The sequence below is a fragment of the Anomaloglossus baeobatrachus genome, chromosome 6, assembly GCF_048569485.1.
Source record: "Anomaloglossus baeobatrachus isolate aAnoBae1 chromosome 6, aAnoBae1.hap1, whole genome shotgun sequence".
Classification (NCBI taxonomy): Eukaryota; Metazoa; Chordata; class Amphibia; order Anura; family Aromobatidae; genus Anomaloglossus; species Anomaloglossus baeobatrachus.
The window spans coordinates 216,938,750-216,958,700 of record NC_134358.1 but is presented as its reverse complement, the minus strand read 5'-3'; the positions used below and the strand labels follow the sequence as shown (position 1 = coordinate 216,958,700).

Here is a 19,951-nt window from a genome sequence, read left to right as displayed (position 1 = left end):
GCTTTCCAATGTCTCAACCACAGGGCCCTACGCAAAACAACGGAGTTGGCTGACGCCACTGCCGTGCGGCTTGTAGCGTCAAGAACAGCATTAATCGCGTACGACGCGAATGCCGCCATTTGCGAGGTCAATGGTGCTACCTGCGGGGCAAATGCACGTGTGACTGAGTCGACTTGCGCAAGCCCGGCTGAGATAGCTTGGAGTGCCCATACGGCCGCAAAAGATGGCGCTAATGACGCTCCAATCGCTTCATAGATGGATTTCAGCCAGAGCTCCATCTGCCTGTCAGTGGCATCTTTAAGTGCCGCTCCATCTTCAACTGCAACCAAGGATCTAGCTGCAAGCCTGGAAATTGGAGGATCCACTTTTGGACACTGGGTCCAACCCTTGACCACCTCAGGGGGAAAAGGATAGCGTGTATCTTTAAGCCGTTTAGAAAAACGCCTTTCAGGATAAGCGTGGGGTTTCTGGATTGCGTCTCTAAAGTCAGCGTGGTCCAGAAAAGTGCTTAATGTACGCTTAGGGTATCTGAAATGGATTCTCTCGTGCTGCGAAGCTGACTCCTCTACAAGAGGAGCTGGTGGGGAAATATTTAACATCTTATTGATGTTAAATATAAGATCATTAACTATGGCGTCACCATCTGGTGTATCTAGATTGAGAGCGGTCCCAGGATCAGAATCCTGATCAGTTACGTCCGCCTCATCACCCATAGATTCATCTCGCTGGGATCCTGACCATTGAGATGAATGTGAAGGCCCGTCATAGCGAGCCCGCTTAGGCTGCCCGGGGCCATCGTCCGAGTCAGAGTCTTCACCCTGAGGTGTATGTGCCCGTCCCGGAGCTTGGAGGTAACTCAGCTGAGGGGGACCAGGGGGCAATGATTGCACAGTGTCCGTGGCCTGAAGTACAGGCCTAGCTCGCAATGTGTCAAGAATTTGTGACATAGTGAGAGACATTCTGTCAGCAAAAGCCGCAAACTCAGTTCCTGTCACCTGGACAGCATTCACAGGTGGTACACCCTGGGTCACGTCCAGCAGAGGTCCCGACTGTGCAAGCGCCGCAGGGGCCGAGCACTGCCCACAATGGGGGTCCGTGGAGCCTGCCGGTAGAAAAGTCCCACATGCGGTGCAGGAAGCATATAATGTCTGTGCCTTGGCACCCTTGCGTTTTACGGACGACATGCTGCTGGCTCTCTGCAATGTGAGAGAGTCTATAGCCAAAGGGCGACCAGCGCTATGCAATACAAAGTATTTGTAGAAACAAAATACTAAGAATACTACTGGCACAAGAGGGGGTGAGCCCTGAGGGCTGCTTACCGCCCGCTGAATAGCGGGTAAGAGGCGCAGAATTCCTTGTCTGGGTCTCCCCGGCTCCCCTCTGCAGCTCAACGTGTCAGCAGGAATGGCTGCCGGCGTCTGTGGAGAGGGGCGGTCCGTGGGAGTTCCTAAACAAAAGTGCGGGAAACAGTGTCCCCTCTGTGCCGATTGTGAGGGCTGGAGTATGTAAAAACGACTCCAGCCCTCGGCGCTGATGCACTGACCAGCGTCCCGCCCCTCTCCTGACTGGCAGGTCTGGGGGCGGGAACGAACGGAAGCAGGCCGCAAAAGCCGGGGACTCGAGTTATCAGCGCGGCCGCCGTAAAAGCGCGGCCCGCGCTGAAGTCCCCGGCGCACCACAAGTGCCAGCCGCGCCGCAGTCCCAGCGGCCGGCGCGACCGATTCCCAGAAGTGTGCCTGCTTCAGCGAAGCTGAATGAGGCCATGGCACAAGCGCCGCAGCGCTGATGTCCCCGGCGCACTACAACACCCAGCATGCTGCGGTGTGAGCGCCAAATGCACGGGGACACAGAGTACCTTGAGGAAGCAGGGCCATGTCCCTGTGTACTCCGCTCCATCCAGCATCTTCTCCAGGGGCTGTAGATGGAGCACGGTCTCAGTGCCTGGAGACCAGTAAATCCCACTTCACCCAGAGCCCTGTAAAAAGGGATGGGGAAGGAATCAGCATGTGGGCTCCTGCCGCCGTACCCGCAATGGGTACCTCAACCTTACAAACACCTCCGACATACAGTGGGGTGAGAAGGGAGCATGCTGGGAGCCCTGTATGGGCCCTCTTTTCTTCCATCCGACATAGTCAGCAGCTGCTGCTGACTAAAAACAATGGAGCTATGCGTGCGTGTCTGACCTCCTGCGCACAAAGCTAAAACTGAGGAATCCGTACTCCTACGGGAGGGTGTATAGCCAGAAGGGGAGGGGCCTTACACTTTTAAGTGTAGTTCTTTGTGCGGCCTCCAGAGGCAGTAGCTATACACCCACTGTCTGGGTCTCCCAATTAGGAGCGAAAAAGAAAATATTATTTACATTTCCCACACCAGAGATTGCCATTTATTTATATGCAAAACTGAGTAAAGGATGGAAAAAGTAATTCTAAATCAAACAGTTTAATTAAATGAAATTTAAAAAAAGTTGAGCTTCAATTGGACTTTTTACAAGACCAGCTCAAAGTCACAAAAGAGACCCCAGTGATCACTCGGAAACCTTCCACAATCCAGCTTTTCGGTGCCAATTAAATCAAGAGATTGAGGAACAACTTGGCTTCCATCCTCCGCAGCTCGATAGAATATGCGGTCAAACCGTAGCCTGCAAGTATATGGAGCTTTCAGATTGCTATTTATCTTCGTGTCCCAAGTATAGCGACAATGTTCGGGCTTCCCCAGGTACTCCCAAATGTCCAAAACTTTACTCGGTAAACCTCCAAGTTTTGCAACCTGTAACATAACAAAAAAAATAAAAATATTGTAGCGATAAACTAAAGTCTATTAGGCTTTCCTCACATACACTTTCACAATTGGAAACTTTGGAACCTCGTTATAAATCAGTAGGGTTAGTCTTATGGAATGGAGGCCATGAAAGCGGTCATGAAAAATAGTCTGAACCATCAATTCAGCAGAGTGTTTATGCCTTCAAATGGTAATTTTTTTTTTTTTTGCGCAATACTAACACTGCACAGCTTTGTGAGTTTTATGCCAGTTGTGCCCAGATCTGCAATAACATATCTAGAGAGGCGCTCACCACTGATAAGATGACCCTAATTTATTAAGTGGCCTAATTATTAATGGCCTGTTTATTAAGTGGTGCGCTCCTCTTAATGAATTAAGAGCCTCTTACTCCTGCACACCCATCATGAAGACTGGCGTACAGAATGCCAGTCTTAATGAATTGGAGCCTTAGTGTTCAACTACAATATAAGCGGTTTTTTTTAATATATAAAAAAAGGTAATTTAATAATAAGAGGACCTGCCATGGATACAGCTTCTCATTCTATACAAGCTATTATAATAACCTATAAGCACAGCAAAAAGTATTAAAAGGGGTTGCACTAAACAATTGATGACCTATTTTTAGGATAGGTCATGAACTTGAGATGATCCCCCCCGCCCCCAAACAATGAACTGAAAAGTGCACAAGCCAGAACTAAGCACTTTGAGGTGGAACACAGCAGCCTTGTAAACTGCTTAGGGCAGTTTCACACATTGGCAGATTCGGCGCACTCCAGTATAGTGTATACAATACAATGGCAGCGCGACAAGCTCCGGTCACATGCTGTCATGTGACCGGAGCATGTGACCTGGAAGTTGCCGCGCTGCCATTGTACTGTATCACACTAAACAGGAGTGCGCCGGATCCGCCAATCCAGCGAAAAGCCGGATGTGTAAAATGGCCCTAAGTGGCCACCATAAAGTATTGCGATCGATCACCCAATCACTTGAACAGTAGATATACTGCAGACGATAGCTGCTAAGTAGAGATGAGTGGATCCATGGAAGTTCAGTTACTACTGGTTCGCCTGAACATTTTAACACTCAGTTTGGGATGCAGGCTTGACCTCAACTTCATTGAAGTCACTGATTGGCAGTTCTGGTCTCTGCCCACATGCAGCCAGCCATAAACAGAGCAGTTCCGGGGCGGTTATTTTCCATTTTTTTGGTGCACACTACATCTGAACACGCTGTGGTTACCCAAAGTGTGCGCTGTTCAAACACTTGCACTTGGCCCAGCACCGAGTGTACCAGAGCACAGCGATGCTCACACAAGTGTTTTGCATTCGTAAAGTATCCGAACTTTTTTTTATTTAAAAAGTCTGAGTTTGTACCGAACACCGAACTTTGGGTTCGTTCATCTCTACCGCAGAGCAATGTACGCGGCTGTTGTGCAGGCACGGTCACCCCCACAGACCCATTAAAGAAAACCTGTCAGAAGGACTTTTATAATTAGTACAGAGAGGGCCATATTGGCACTGATTAAACCGATACCTGGGGTGAAGGAATCTGTTTTGTAAATTATTTGTAATGATTGTTTGATGTTTTCTTGTAATCATAGCTTCATGCACTGAGGTGGGCCTGTGGGTAGTGTCTTCGGCTCTACTACAGCCCCTCCGCTGCCTCTGGTGTGTATTGTATTTCTGGCTTAAATTTTGCGCTTGCGCCGTCCTAGCTGCGGACGACACTTGCACATATTGATCTCCTGGTAGTTTTCAGGAGTAGTTTTCAGGAAAATGGTGCCAGTAGCGGCACTTACACAGATTGCCCTCCTGGAGGTCTTTAGTAAAATGAAGCCGGTGGCAGCACATGAGCAGATTGAGATTACGGCTCATCATTGAGCCAAGACTTAAAACTGCGCATACACCACCATTTTACTGAAGACTTTGAGTAGATCAATATGCGCAAATGCTGCCCTTGGCTAGGACGGCACAGACGCAACATTTAAGGCAAAGAAGGGAATTTTGTTTACTTACCGTAAATTCCTTTTCTTCTAGCTCCAATTGGGAGACCCAGACAATTGGGTGTATAGCTATGCCTCCGGAGGCCACACAAAGTATTACACTAAAAGTGTAAAGCCCCTCCCCTTCAGCCTATACACCCCCCGTGCTGCCACGGGCTCCTCAGTTTTGGTGCAAAAGCAAGAAGGAGGAAAAAATTATAAACTGGTTTAAAGTAAATTCAATCCGAAGGAATATCGGAGAACTGAAACCATTCAACGTGAACAACATGTGTACACAAAAACAGGGGCGGGTGCTGGGTCTCCCAATTGGAGCAAGAAGAAAAGGAATTTACGGTAAGTAAACAAAATTCCCTTCTTCTTTGGCGCTCCATTGGGAGACCCAGACAATTGGGACGTCCAAAAGCAGTCCCTGGGTGGGTAAATAATACCTCATAATAGAGCCGTAACGGCTCCGTCCTACAGGTGGGCAACTGCCGAAGCATAGGTATGCACCTGATAGTGTTTCGTGAAAGTGTGCAGGCTCGACCAGGTAGCTGCCTGACACACCTGCTGAGCCGTAGCCTGGTGTCGCAAGGCCCAGGACGCTCCCACGGCCCTGGTAGAATGGACCTTCAGCCCTGAGGGAACCGGAAGCCCCGAGGAACGATAAGCTTCGAGAATTGGTTCCCTGATCCACCGAGCCAGGGTTGATTTGGAAGCTTGTGTCCCTTTACGCTGGCCAGCGACAAGGACAAAGAGTGCATCCGAGTGGCGCAGGGGCGCCGTACGAGAAATGTAGACTCTGAGTGCTCTCACCAGATCTAACAAGTGCAAATCCTTTTCACACTGGTGAACTGGATGAGGGCAAAAAGAAGGTAAGGAGATATCCTGATTGAGATGAAAGGGGGATACCACCTTAGGGAGGAATTCCGGAACCGGACGCAGAACCACCTTGTCCTGGTGAAACACCAGGAAAGGAGCTTTGCATGACAACGCTGCTAGCTCAGACACTCTCCGAAGTGAAGTGACTGCTACTAGAAAAACCACTTTCTGCGAAAGGCGTGCGAGCGAAATATCCCTCATTGGCTGGAACGGTGGTTTCTGAAGAACCATCAGCACCCTGTTCAGATCCCAGGGTTCTAACGGACGCTTGTAAGGAGGGACGATGTGACAAACCCCTTGCAGGAACGTGCGTACCTGTGGGAGTCTGGCCAGGCGCTTCTGAAAAAACACAGAGAGCGCAGAGACTTGTCCCTTAAGGGAGCCTAGCGACAAACCCTTTTCCAATCCGGATTGAAGAAAGGACAGAAAAGTGGGCAAGGCAAATGGCCAGGGAGAGAAACCCTGAGCAGAGCACCACGACAGGAATATTTTCCACGTCCTGTGGTAGATCTTGGCAGACGTTGGTTTCCTAGCCTGTCTCATGGTGGCAATGACCTCTTGAGATAATCCTGAAGACGCTAAGATCCAGGACTCAATGGCCACACAGTCAGGTTGAGGGCCGCAGAATTCAGATGGAAAAACGGCCCTTGAGACAGCAAGTCTGGTCGGTCTGGCAGTGCCCACGGTTGGCCGACCGTGAGATGCCACAGATCCGGGTACCACGACCTCCTCGGCCAGTCTGGAGCGACGAGGATGGCGCGGCGGCAGTCGGCCCTGATCTTGCGCAACACTCTGGGCAACAGTGCCAGAGGGGGAAACACATAAGGAAGCTGAAACTGCGACCAATCCTGAACTAAGGCGTCTGCCGCCAGAGCTCTGTGATCTTGAGATCGAGCCATGAATGTTGGGACCTTGTTGTTGTGCCGTGACGCCATTAGGTCGACGTCCGGCATCCCCCAGCGGCAACAGATCTCCTGAAACACGTCCGGGTGAAGGGACCATTCCCCTGCGTCCATGCCCTGGCGACTGAGAAAGTCTGCTTCCCAGTTTTCTACGCCCGGGATGTGAACTGCGGAGATGGTGGAGGCCGTGGCTTCCACCCACATCAAAATCCGCCGGACTTCTTGGAAGGCTTGCCGACTGCGTGTTCCACCTTGGTGGTTGATGTAAGCCACCGCTGTGGAGTTGTCCGACTGAATTCGGATCTGCTTGCCTTCCAGCCACTGCTGGAACGCTTTTAGGGCAAGATACACTGCCCTGATCTCCAGAACATTGATCTGAAGTGAGGACTCTTGCTGAGTCCACGTACCCTGAGCCCTGTGGTGGAGAAAAACTGCTCCCCACCCTGACAGACTCGCGTCCGTCGTGACCACCGCCCAGGATGGGGGTAGGAAGGATTTCCCCTTCGATAATGAGGTGGGAAGAAGCCACCACCGAAGGGAAGCTTTGGTTGCCTGAGAGAGGGAGACGTTCCTGTCTAGGGACGTCGGCATCCTGTCCCATTTGCGTAGGATGTCCCATTGAAGAGGACGCAGGTGAAACTGCGCGAAAGGAACTGCCTCCATTGCTGCCACCATCTTCCCCAGGAAGTGCATGAGGCGCCTCAAGGGGTGTGACCGACCTTGAAGGAGAGATTGCACCCCTGTCTGTAGTGAACGCTGTTTGTCCAGCGGAAGCTTCACTATCGCTGGAAGAGTATGAAACTCCATGCCAAGATATGTCAGCGATTGGACCGGTGTCAGATTTGACTTTGGAAAATTGATGATCCACCCGAAACTCTGGAGAGTCTCCAGAGTAACGTTGAGGCTGTGTTGGCATGCCTCTTGAGAGGGTGCCTTGACCAGCAGATCGTCTAAGTAAGGTATCACCGAGTGACCCTGAGAGTGGAGGACCGCAACTACTGTAGCCATGACCTTGGTGAAAACCCTTGGGGCTGTCGCCAGGCCGAACGGCAGTGCCGCGAACTGAAGGTGTTCGTCTCCTATGGCGAAGCGCAGGAAGCGCTGATGCTCTGGAGCAATCGGTACGTGGAGATAAGCATCTTTGATATCGATCGATGCTAGGAAATCTCCTTGGGACATTGAGGCGATGACGGAGCGGAGGGATTCCATCCGGAACCGCCTGGTCATTACGTGTTTGTTGAGCAGTTTTAGATCCAAAACAGGACGGAAAGACCCGTCCTTCTTTGGAAACACAAACAGGTTGGAGTAGAAACCGTGACCCTGTTGCTGAAGAGGAACCGGAACCACCACTCCTTCTGCCTTCAGAATGCCCACCGCCTGCAGAAGAGCCTCGGCTCGCTCGGGAGGCGGAGATGTTCTGAAGAATCGAGTAGGAGGACGAGAGCTGAACTCTATCCTGTAACCGTGAGACAAAATGTCTCTCACCCAACGGTCTTTTACTTGTGGCAGCCAGGTGTCGCAAAAGCGGGAGAGCCTGCCACCGACCGAGGATGCGGTGTGAGGAGGCCGTAAGTCATGAGGAAGCCGCCTTGGTAGCGGCACCTCCGGCGGTCTTTTTAGGGCGTGATTTGGACCGCCATGCGTCGTAGTTCCTCTGATCCTTCTGAGGCCTTTTGGACGAGGAGAATTGGGACCTGCCCGCCCCCCGAAAGGACCGAAACCTCGACTGTCCCCTCCTCTGTTGGGGTGTTTTTGGTTTGGCCTGGGGTAAGGATGTTTCCTTTCCCTTGGATTGTTTGATGATTTCATCCAATCTCTCACCAAACAAGCGGTCGCCAGAAAATGGCAAACCAGTTAAGCACTTTTTGGAAGCCGAATCTGCCTTCCATTCCCGTAGCCACAAGGCCCTGCGTATTGCCACCGAATTGTCGGCTGCAACCGCCGTACGGCTCGCAGAGTCCAGGACAGCATTAATAGCGTAGGACGCAAATGCCGACGTTTGAGAGGTTATGGACGCCACCTGCGGCGCAGACGTACGTGTGAGTGCGTCAATTTGCGCCTGACCAGCTGAGATGGCTTGGAGTGCCCATACGGCTGCGAATGCTGGAGCAAAAGACGCGCCGATAGCTTCATAGATGGATTTCAACCAGAGCTCCATCTGTCTGTCAGTGGCATCCTTGAGTGAAGCTCCATCTTCCACTGCAACTATGGATCTAGCCGCCAGTCTGGAGATTGGAGGATCCACCTTGGGACACTGAGTCCAGCCCTTGACCACGTCAGGGGGGAAGGGGTAACGTGTATCCTTAAGGCGCTTGGAAAAACGCTTATCTGGACAAGCTCGGTGTTTCTGGACTGCCTCTCTGAAGTCAGAGTGGTCCAGAAACATACTCATTGTACGCTTAGGAAACCTGAAACGGAATTTCTCCTGCTGAGAAGCTGACTCCTCCACTGGAGGAGCTGAGGGAGAAATATCCAACATTTGATTGATGGACGCAATAAGATCATTCACTATGGCGTCCCCATCAGGAGTATCAAGGTTGAGAGCGGCTTCAGGATCAGAATCCTGATCAGCTAGCTCCGCTTCATCATACAGAGAGTCCTCTCGCTGAGACCCTGAACAATGTGATGATGTCGAGGGGATTTCATAGCGAGCTCGCTTAGGCGGTCTGGGGCTGCGGTCCGTGTCAGAGACCTCACCCTGGGATCTATGAGACACCCCGGGAGAACATTGTTGTTCCAACTGAGGGGAACCAGGGGGCAATGATTCCACAGTGCCCATGGCTTGAGATGCCGGCCTGGACTGCAAGGCTTCTAATATCTTAGCCATAGTCTCAGAAAGTCTTTCAGTAAAAACTGCAAACTCCGTCCCTGTCACCTGGACAGTGTTAACAGGTGGTTCTCCCTGGGCCACCCTTAGCAGAGGCTCCGGCTGAGTAAGTGCCACAGGGGCCGAGCATTGCACACAATGAGGGTCAGTGGAACCTGCCGGCAGTATAGCCGTACATGCTGCACAGGCAGCATAGTAAGTCTGTGCTTTGGCACCCTTGCTATTTGTGGACGACATGCTGTTGTCTCCTCTGAGCAATACAGGAGGGTATATAGCCAAAAACAACCGTGCACCATACAGTGTAAAGTATAGCCTATAATCATATAATCTATAAGTACACTTCTGCACCAGTGGGGCCAGCACCTAGGTGCTGCTTACCGCCCGCGCAATGCGGTTGTGTGGTCACCAGAATTCCTGCCTGGGTCTCCCTGAGCTTGTCTCCCTTCTCCAGCGTTAGCAGAGCTGACAGGAATGGCTGCCGGCGTCCTGAGGAGAGGAGGGGGCCGTGGGCGTGCCCTAGAAAGTGCGGGAATCTGGTGCCCCACTGTGCACAGTGAGGGGGGTGGAGTATGCAAAGCATGCTCCAGCCTCAGTTGCTGACGTCCTTTACAGCGTCCCGCCCTTCCCCTGACTGGCAGGCCTGGGGGCGGGAAAAGAATGAGACTAGGCCGCAAAAGCCGGGGACTAAAGTTATAAGCGCGGCCGCCGTATAAGCGCGGTCGGCGCGGAAGTCCCCGGCGCACTAACAGTCCCAGCCGCGCCTAGTGATAACAATGGCAGCGGCGGTCAGCGCGGCAGTCCCCATACAATAACACACTCAGCGACGCTGCAGTGTGTAAAGGCACAAACGCAGTCAGCGCCGCGGTCCCCGGTGCACTAGCACACCCAGCAATGCTGGAGTGTTGCTGTGCGCGGTCCCCACGGGGACACAGAGTACCTCAAAGTAGCAGGGCCATGTCCCTGAACGATACTCGGCTCCTATCCAGCAGAGTCCTCAGGAGCTGTGGATGGAGCACGGTCTCATGTGCCTGGAGACCGATAGGATCCCACTTCACCCAGAGCCCTAAGGGGGATGGGGAAGGAAAACAGCATGTGGGCTCCAGCCTCCGTACCCGCAATGGGTACCTCAACCTTAACAACACCGCCGACAAGAGTGGGGTGAGAAGGGAGCATGCTGGGGGCCCTGTTATGGGCCCTCTTTTCTTCCATCCGACATAGTCAGCAGCTGCTGCTGACTAAGCTGTGGAGCTATGCGTGGATGTCTGCCTCCTTCGCACAAAGCATAAAAACTGAGGAGCCCGTGGCAGCACGGGGGGTGTATAGGCTGAAGGGGAGGGGCTTTACACTTTTAGTGTAATACTTTGTGTGGCCTCCGGAGGCATAGCTATACACCCAATTGTCTGGGTCTCCCAATGGAGCGCCAAAGAAAAGACAATAAAGACACTAATGGTAGTGAAGGGCCTGTGGCAGAGCCAAATGCACTACCTACAGTCCCCTCCCACAGTCCTGAACCGATGTACAAAGCTTTGATTACAAGAAAACTTCAAACACTCCTTATACAAAATCTACAAAATGGATTTCTTCACCAGAGGTTTAATTGTAAGCAGTAAGAGCAAATGTGGCCCTGTCTGTACTTTAGTTAGAAACATCCTGCTGACAGGCTCTCTTTACTGAAGAGTTTATACTGGTGATTGGAACAGACCTCTTGGTCCCTCAGGTTTGTATCTCCACCAAATATGACCGTGGATGAAGCAGGGATTTCCTGGATCTTCTTCAGTACGATCTGCAGCTGTTTCCGTCGTTCATTTGCATGTTCTTTGGTACTTTCTAGATGGGAAGTCATAAGCCAAATATTCTGCCCACAGATATTCACCTATCACAAAAGCACACACAAGAGTCACGTTTACTCCCATGTCACAGAAGGAAAAAAAATGAAAAAGGGATGAGTTAGAAGGATTACTATTATAAAACAGAATGTTTAAAGAAAAGAAGAACTCAAACATTTAATAACTACAAGTACAAAGATATTTTAATTAATGACATTAACTAATGGGATATTGTTTCACTGACATCATTCTAGAAATGCATGGCATCCCTCCTGCATGCATTCTAAGCCTTAAAGGGAGTGTGTCGGCCCACATATATTCTTCGGGGGAAAGAAAGGCCCTACAAAAACTTTATCTTTAGGCCTCGATTCATCAACACTTTCACTTTGTGCGCCACGGACAGAAATATTACTCCAGGCAGGGCCTGGCATATATTTCTGTCATAAGTTACAGGACTTTTGTGGCATTAGTTAAGATGAATTTGATAGCCGGTCTTGGACATGTCCTGTCTAAGCTCTACCCACTTTTCAAAAAGTTGCCGGAGCTGGCAGGCTTTGGTATAAAAACAACAAACGTCACAAAATTATTGTTTCAAAATTGTTGTACATTTCAAGCAGCTTTAAACCAGAAAACTGGGAAACACTGTTTGATGAATCCAAGTGATCTAACTGCTCCCTCAGTTCTGCAGAAACAGAGGTTTAATAATATAATTTAATAATTCGGCGACTCTGCGCACCCTTGGTGTGACCAAGAGGCTCTGTGCACCATTTCACCCACTAGTTTTCTAGTTTTACATGTCCCATACTGCTGACAGTGCATTCATCCACCAGTGAAAAAGGCGGGGACATGCAAAACCAGTGGGCAGAAATGATACGCAGAGCCTCTTGGCCACTCCAAGAGTGCACTGAGTAGACTAGTTAGCATATATTAGTAAAACTCATTTTTTTGTCATGATAGACAACAAAATAGAATGGATTGCCACTTTGGATTAGATCAACTGGATATAACGTTGGCGCACTATTGGTCCAATGACTTTCCGCTTACCTGTAGAAGACTGTGGCGTTATCCTAAGCCGTAACCCTGAGGAAGGAGGATGATACCTCCGATACATGTATGATCTCTTTTTGTCTCACAAAAGAGCTTGCAGCAATGCTAGAGTGCCTCAGCAAACGCCACCGGCCGGGATGCTGCAGACATCATCATACCTAATATCGCAACCATAGCGCACATTCTATGCAGTGAACATCCAGAAACGTATGGACACTCACCGTTCACACAATGCCAAACACCAATAGGTAGGCACAGCATTGATTCCATTATATGTTTAGTACTGTCATCTCGTTCATTACTACTGTAGTTTATATTTACCTAATAGTTGTGATTTTACTCTACATACTTACATTTGCCATCAGCAAATTTCTCATCATAACTGTACTTGGGAATGGAACAATTTCTTGACTTAGGAGTTTTACTCTTGACTTTTTCAGCATTATGGCGGTAAAATATCCATCTTCATTTCCTAGAAAAGTTATCAAATAATAGTAACAAACATAAAAACACAACACTAGCAGATATTCCAACACAGTTGTTACAGACAAACTTACACAAATGTCTACTCCATTTCATACCATCATATACTATAAGTAACTATAAGTATGGCAAAAAATGTATCAGAGAATACGCTAGACATTTTAAATCAGATTTTTAATATAACTTTTGGATTATTTATTTTCAAGTTTTAGTACTTTTTCTTATTAGTATCTAGCTAAATAAATCTTGATTTCTTCCTCACTGGCCACTAGAGTAGTCAGATAAGATAATGAGATGCCTTGATATTAGCAAGTCAATTAAAACCCATGTGTTGAAGAAGCAAGACACAATATACAGGTTACTCTTCTGTCATCAAACCTGAAGTACGAACTCAGAATATAAACTGTACAGATTTAACAATACGGATACGGTTCCACTTGCATTTTGCACGGACGAGTGCAAGCCGATAAAACATCGGATTGCACTCGCACCAGTGCAAAACTATGGGGCAGTGTCCATCTGCGATTGATTTCTCATGCCATATCAGCCAGAAAAATAAAATCACAGCATGCTGCGTTCGGAAGCGATTCTCAGCTCACGCACCCCCATACAAGTCTATGCACTCGCTTGTCATGAGAGTGCAATGCGATGTACACAGAGACAGGCAGCGGAGGAGATGGGGAGAAAGTGTTCCCTCCCACTTCCCGCAGCTGTGATCCAATTGCAAGATAGCATCACAGCCACATGACTCTCGGCTAACGCTTGCAACAGAGGCTCATTAGCATATCGCATCCAATGCTTTTGCATTTGAAGCTATGCGCAAGTGGAACCGTACCCCAACAATAAGATTCCCACCTACAGCACTAAAATGTGTAACCTTTAACTAGTAGTATAAATGATTCCTCAATTGTGAAAGACCATCTTGCGCGGATGAGTACCCTATGTCCCATCCTCTATTATGATACACTGTTTTCTAATATGTGCTTACAGAATCAGTCCAGGCCCTTAATTACCCATTCATTTTAAAGCTATCAATTTCCTGGCAAGAAATAAAGTTTCTCTAAGAAAGATTTTGGTATGAGGACTCCATATTTCCTCCTCCAGTAGCCCAAATAAACTTGAGTAATTTTAAGTGATATACCAATACAAAGTAGCAAGTATTTGTGAAGTAAAGGAAATGATACATGGTTTTCTAAATAAATAAGTCTGAAAATTGTGACGTGCATTGAATTCAGCCCCCTATGGAGTAATACCCCTAAATAAAATCCTGACTGACAACAAAAGTTACCTAATAAATAAATTGAGTCCACCTGTGTGTAATTTATTCTCTTTATACATTTAGCTGTTCTGTGATAGCCTCAGAGGTTTGTTTGAGAACAATAGGGATCAAACAACATCATGAAACCCAAGAAAGACAGAAAACAGGTCAGGGATAAAGTTGTGGTGAAGCGTAAAGCAGGGTTAGATAATAAAAATATAGTCTAAGATCTAAAAATCTCAAAGCACTGTTCAATCCATCATCCAATAGTGGAAGGAGTATTGCAAAACTACCAAGACATGGCAATCCATCTAACCTGACATCCCAAGCAAGAAGAGCACTAACTAGAGAAGCAGCCAAGAGGCCCATGACAAGTCATAAGCATACCTGCTTCCAATTTGCAAAAAGCCATGTCATGTCGGCAACAGGACACAGTTAGCATGTGGAAGAAGGTGCTCTGTTCAGATGAGAGCAAAGTCGAATTTTTGGCCTATATGCAAAACTATATGTGATGGAAAAACTAAGCACTGGGGATTGTGTTTTTTGATAGATGTGCAAAGTCAAACTTAGTGGTGTCAGCATCATCCTGTAAGGGTGCTTTTCCTCAGCAGGGATCGGGAAGCTGATCACAGTTGGTGAGGAAGCTGGATGGAGCTAAATACAGGGGAGTCCTGGGGGAAAACCTCTTAGGCTACTTTCACACTTGCGTTGGACGGCTTCCGTTGCTATCCGCAGCCTTGAGGAATTACGGTAACCGTTGCAGGAATCCGTTATATTCCTCATAGACTTCTACTAGCTATGGATAGCAACGGATGGTCTGGCGTTGCATCCGCTGCACAACGAAGCGTTTTTATTTTGACGCTGCATCGGGCGGAGGGAATGCTGCATGTAGCGTTTTTTGAGCAGCGCAATACGTAGGATTTCGCTGCGCATGCTCTCTCTGGCTCCCTGCACACGTAACCAGGGTAAACATCGGGTTACTAAGCAATGCGCTTTCCCTAGTTACCCGATATTTACCCTGGCTACATGTGCAGGGAGCCCGACACTTTCCCGCTCGGCTCCGCCCCCTCCCGCACTCCACTCCACATGTACACACGCACGCACACACACACACACACACACACACACACACACACACACACACACACACACTCACCTGTCCCCAGCCTTGCATTCCTCGCTGCACTGACATCCTCAGCGCCATGGTCCCGCTCGGCTCCACCCACCCCGCACTCCGCCCCCCGCCCCCTCACACATTCTCGGCAGCCGAACGATCAGCTGATCACCCAGCGACCGGCTGCTGTGAGGTGAGCGATCAGCTGATCGTTCACAATAGTCTGCCGCCGGTAAAAAGAAAAAAAAAAAATTCCGTTGTTTTGTACGATCCGTTGCATCCATTGTGCCACTACATGCAACACATCCGTTGCATCCATCACACAACGCAATGCAACTGATGCCGTTCAACGCAAGTGTGAAAGTAGCCTAAGAGACTGAGACTGGGTTCACTTTCCGAGAGGTCGACGACCCTAAACATACTGCCAGAGCTACAATGGATGGTTTAGATCAAAGCATATTCATGGATTTGAATGATTCCAGTCAAATACCAGGCCAAAATCCCACTGATAATTTGGGGCATGACTTGAATATTGCTGTTCACAGACATCTCCATCCAATCTCACCGAGCTTGAGCTACTTTATAAAAGAAGAATGGGCAAAAAGCTCAGCCTCTAGATGTGCAAAAAGGTAATAGAGACGTACTGCAAAAGACTTACAGCTGTAATTACAGGGAAAGGGGTCCAACTAAAGTATTGACACAGGGGAGCTGAATACAAATATTAGAAAACCTATGTATCATTTCCTTTACACTTCACAAATACTTGCTATGTTGTGTTGGTATAGCCCAAAAAATCCCAATAAAATACATTTAAAGGGTTTGTTCGTTCTAAAATGACGAGTCTGGATCCACTCTATGAATCACTGTGTGACTGCAGACTTGTGAAACTTCACACTGTATGCACTGTCCGGCACTGAGGATTCTCTGGTGTCACGTGGCTGAAAGTACGTGGTATGCATACTCCAGGCAAGAATCCGACGAGACTGACACAGGCTCGCTCAATACACAAGAGTGTCTGCAGACTTGTGGATTTAGGCTGGACAACCCCTTTAAGCTTGTGAGTGTAAGGTGAAAAAGTTCAGGGGGTGTGAATACTTTTCCAAAGCACTGTATATCCGTCTCACACCATGACGGATAAGCTATCTTGGAGTAGTGAGCAGTACTCACTAGATCACGGTTGAATCATTGATGTAATGTACAGCCAGGCTGCACCCACAACTTGTGGCACCAAAATGACTGACAATGTCAACAGTGTAACACTTTAAATGTTGCAATCAGTATAATGGGAGGCATTTAACCCCTTCACCCCTGGCCGATTTCCCATTTTTCTTTTTGCTCCCTCTTCTTCTGAGAGCCGTAACGTTTTTATTTTTCTGTCAATCTTGCCATATGAGGGTTTGTGTTACCATATAGCGTACTGGAAAATGAAAAAAAAAAAATCCCAAGTGCGGAAAAAGTACAAAAAAAAAAAAAAGTGTGATTACATGATAGTTTTTGGGATATTCTATTCACAGTGTTCACTAAGTGATAAAACTTATATGTTGGTGTGATGCCTCAGGTCGGTATGACTTCGTAGACACCAAACATGTATACTTTTACCCAAGTGGTTAAAAAAAAAAATTCAGAAGTTTGTCCAAAAAAAGTGGCGCACATTTTGCGCCATTTTCCGCAACCCGTAGTGTTCTCATTTTTTGGGATCTATGGCTTATTGACGGCATATTTTTTTGCGTCTTGAGCTGACGTTTTTAACGGTACCATTTTTGCACGGATGCTACATTTTGATTGCCTGTTATTGCATTTTGTGCAAAATTTGGGGTGACTAAAAAAAAGTAATATTGGCATTTGGAATTTTTTTGCCGCTGCACTGTTTACCGATCAGATGAGTTGATTTTATATTTTGCTAGATCGAGCGTTTCTAAACGTGGCGATACAAAATGCGTATATTTTTTTAACCCTTTAATTTTCAATGGGCCAAAAAGGGGGTGATTTGAACTTTTAGGTATTTTTATTTTTTAAAACCTTTTTTGTAAAATTTTATTAGTCCCCTTAAAGGGCTATATGGATCAGCAGTCTGATTGTTCATTCATTTCTCTTGATGAGAGCTGCACAGCTCAGAACAAAAGAAATGGTCGTGTTCTTCTAAGACTCGGCAGAGCAGCCTCTGTTACAGAAGTGAGTCATGTGAGCTACAGGAGTCATCATGTGACCCAGTGCTACCATAGCAACCATCGGCTCCACGTGATAATGTCACTTGACTTCCAATGGCGGCGGGTGAGTGAAAATTTACCACGGCGGGGATTTAAATTGCGCCGTCAGATTCAAAATGTGACAGCGTGATTTAAGGAGTTAACAGGCGCGGGTGGATCGCAGATCCGCCTGTGAGGCACACATGTCTGCTGTACAAATCAGCAGACATGTGCGGGGGATCACCACCGGCTGCCTGAAGCATCCACAGGTGATTACCCCTTGATGGCTTAGGTGGCTCCCTCTGCAAGTCTACTGGCCCCTACGACTGAAGGGTGCAGATGCATTAACCCCTTCACCCAGAGCTCATTTTCACCTTCCTGACCAGGCTAATAACCCTGGATCGCTTCATCGCATCCCACTGATTCTGAGAATGTGTCTCTAACAGATTGTACTTCATGTTGGTGGTATATTGAGGATGATATTTTTTGTGTTTATTTGTAAAAATATTTCCTAATTTTCAAACTGAATTTTTATGCCCTTAACCCCTTCTTGACATTAGATGTACCAGTACATTCTGGTGGTCGCTGCTCTCCATCTGTGGAACGGGAGCGCATCACACACACTAACTCTGCCTACAAAGTACGTCCTCATGCTGGGACTGGTCAGTGTGAGGGCGTAATCCTTCAATTCATGGGCTTGCAGCGTTCAGTAGTGAACAATGCGTGTGCGTGCTCACAGGCCAAGTGGGAATTAAAGGGCTGGCAACTGGTAAAATATAGCTGCCTGGCTAAGCACTGCTGTCCCCGTGAATGTGTCCGGGGGCTGCAGAAAAGATCGTGGGCCGGAGGTCCCCCACCTCTGCTGTAGACCGATATTGATCTGATTTTTTTTGCGTAGTAAATGGTGTAATAAAGAAAGAATAGTGCAATTGCTATTTTTTATTAATTGCATTCCCTCGGGGCCTTTAGAGACCATGAAGAATGTACACCCTGCTGCACTGTTGAGGGGAGAGCCAGCACTGCCTATGAATGGCATGCAACAATAAAAAGTGTAATATTCACAAATTCATTCCTACTGTAATAATTCAAATGAGATTTTTTGCAAACGATTGATCAATGATTTGAGCCCCCCTGCCACGTCATGGCAAATCTCTATAGGGGGGTTCCTACACTATGTTATAAATTATTATTGTACCATACGGTCTCATATAATGAGCAGGACCATATAAAAACAACACATACCTGAGACATGTCTGAACCGTTCCCATGCTGCAAGGACTGACAACTGCGAATAAAGGCAGCCCAGGTGCCAGCATGTGCAGCGAAGCCACACACACCAGCACAATGTCAGAACTGGCCCTCACAATGTCAGACACGCAGCCATGGATAAAGGCAGAACAGGCTCAGGCAGATGGTGCTTAAATAATGATGCCTGTGGAACAGGGGGCGGTGGCTGTGTGTGAACAGCCTCCAACATAAAATTTAGATGGCAACAGAAGGAATTTGCAAACCACACTGGGCGTGCACGGCAAAGTGGGGGTCAGCCACCGAGCAGAAATCGCTGAGGGGAGAGCTAGCACTGCATATGAATGTCCATGACATACAGGATGGACGCATTTCCAATATGGTGCCGTTTACAATATTAAAAAATTAAAAAAAAATAATCTGTTCTACAGATACTTTATAAATGAAACTAAAAACAAAAACTAAACAATAGCGTTGTATGAGTTATCACAATAGCTACATACCTGTGATGATGGTGTAGCTGACCGCTCTTTTCTTCAGATAATCATAGTATGGTGGAATAACTTCTTGCAAAAATACTATGTCGGGACTGTACCTGTAGAAGCATGGACATTAACAAAAATCTATAAACTAATCTCCATGATTGAAAGACTGTATCAACAGAAAATTCTCTAATGTTTCAAATCAGGCGTTTAGGTTAAATGTGTTTAAAAAAAAATAAATCCAAAAAGATGTTTTTAATTTTCCGTATCTTGATCTAGATTAACAAATAGAAAAAAGTAATCTAGCAATATTCACTGGCTGCTAGTCCTGATATTAGACTCCTACGTCCTATTCTTTTCAGAAGCCACATGGACATTATTAGAAATAGACTGGCTCTGTTCCCAATGTCTAGAGTAGATTTTCTTTCTGCTCATGCATGGATCTCAGTAAAGATCATTGTGAAGGAAGGTGGCAGGTGAGCTGAAGACAGGATGTGGGACTCTAGTATTAGACGTAGTAGCCAGTGTGAAAGTTGCAAAACTTCTTTTTATATAGTTAGGTTTACAATTATTTGGACAGTGATAAATTTTGGCATCTTACCTCTTTACCAAAACATATTGAATATACAGATATGTAATCAATATGTGTTATTAAGTGCATAGTCTCAGCTTTAATTTGAGGGTATTCACATCCTAATGGTTTAGGAATTACAGCTCTTTAACATGTAGCTGCCTCTTTTTCAAAAGAACAGAAGTAATTGGACAATGATCTGAAAACGGTTTAATGGGCTGCGTGGGCTATTCCCTCATTAATCCATCATCAATTAAGCAGGTAAAAGGTCTGGAGCTGATTCCAGGTGTGACATTTGCATTTGGAATCTGTTGTTGTGAACCCACAACATGCAGTCAAAGGAGCTCTCAATGAAGGAGGAAAAAAAAA

General features: G+C 47.3%; 1 protein-coding gene across 2 annotated transcripts in view; it reads right to left on the bottom strand.

Annotated features, from left to right (window-relative positions):
* Window positions 1–2,294: 2,294 nt before the first annotated feature.
* The window catches only part of TDP2 (tyrosyl-DNA phosphodiesterase 2), a 51,487-nt gene continuing 33,830 nt past the window's right edge, over window positions 2,295–19,951 (bottom strand). For both annotated transcript variants that reach the window (XM_075314682.1, XM_075314683.1), the window contains exons 4-7: window positions 19,033–19,124; window positions 12,597–12,715; window positions 11,073–11,243; window positions 2,295–2,766 (exon numbers count right to left, since the gene is read on the bottom strand). In XM_075314682.1, coding sequence (XP_075170797.1) covers window positions 2,485–2,766; window positions 11,073–11,243; window positions 12,597–12,715; window positions 19,033–19,124 — 664 coding nt within the window. In that variant the 3' untranslated portion in view covers window positions 2,295–2,484. The remainder of the gene's footprint in view (window positions 2,767–11,072; window positions 11,244–12,596; window positions 12,716–19,032; window positions 19,125–19,951) is intronic.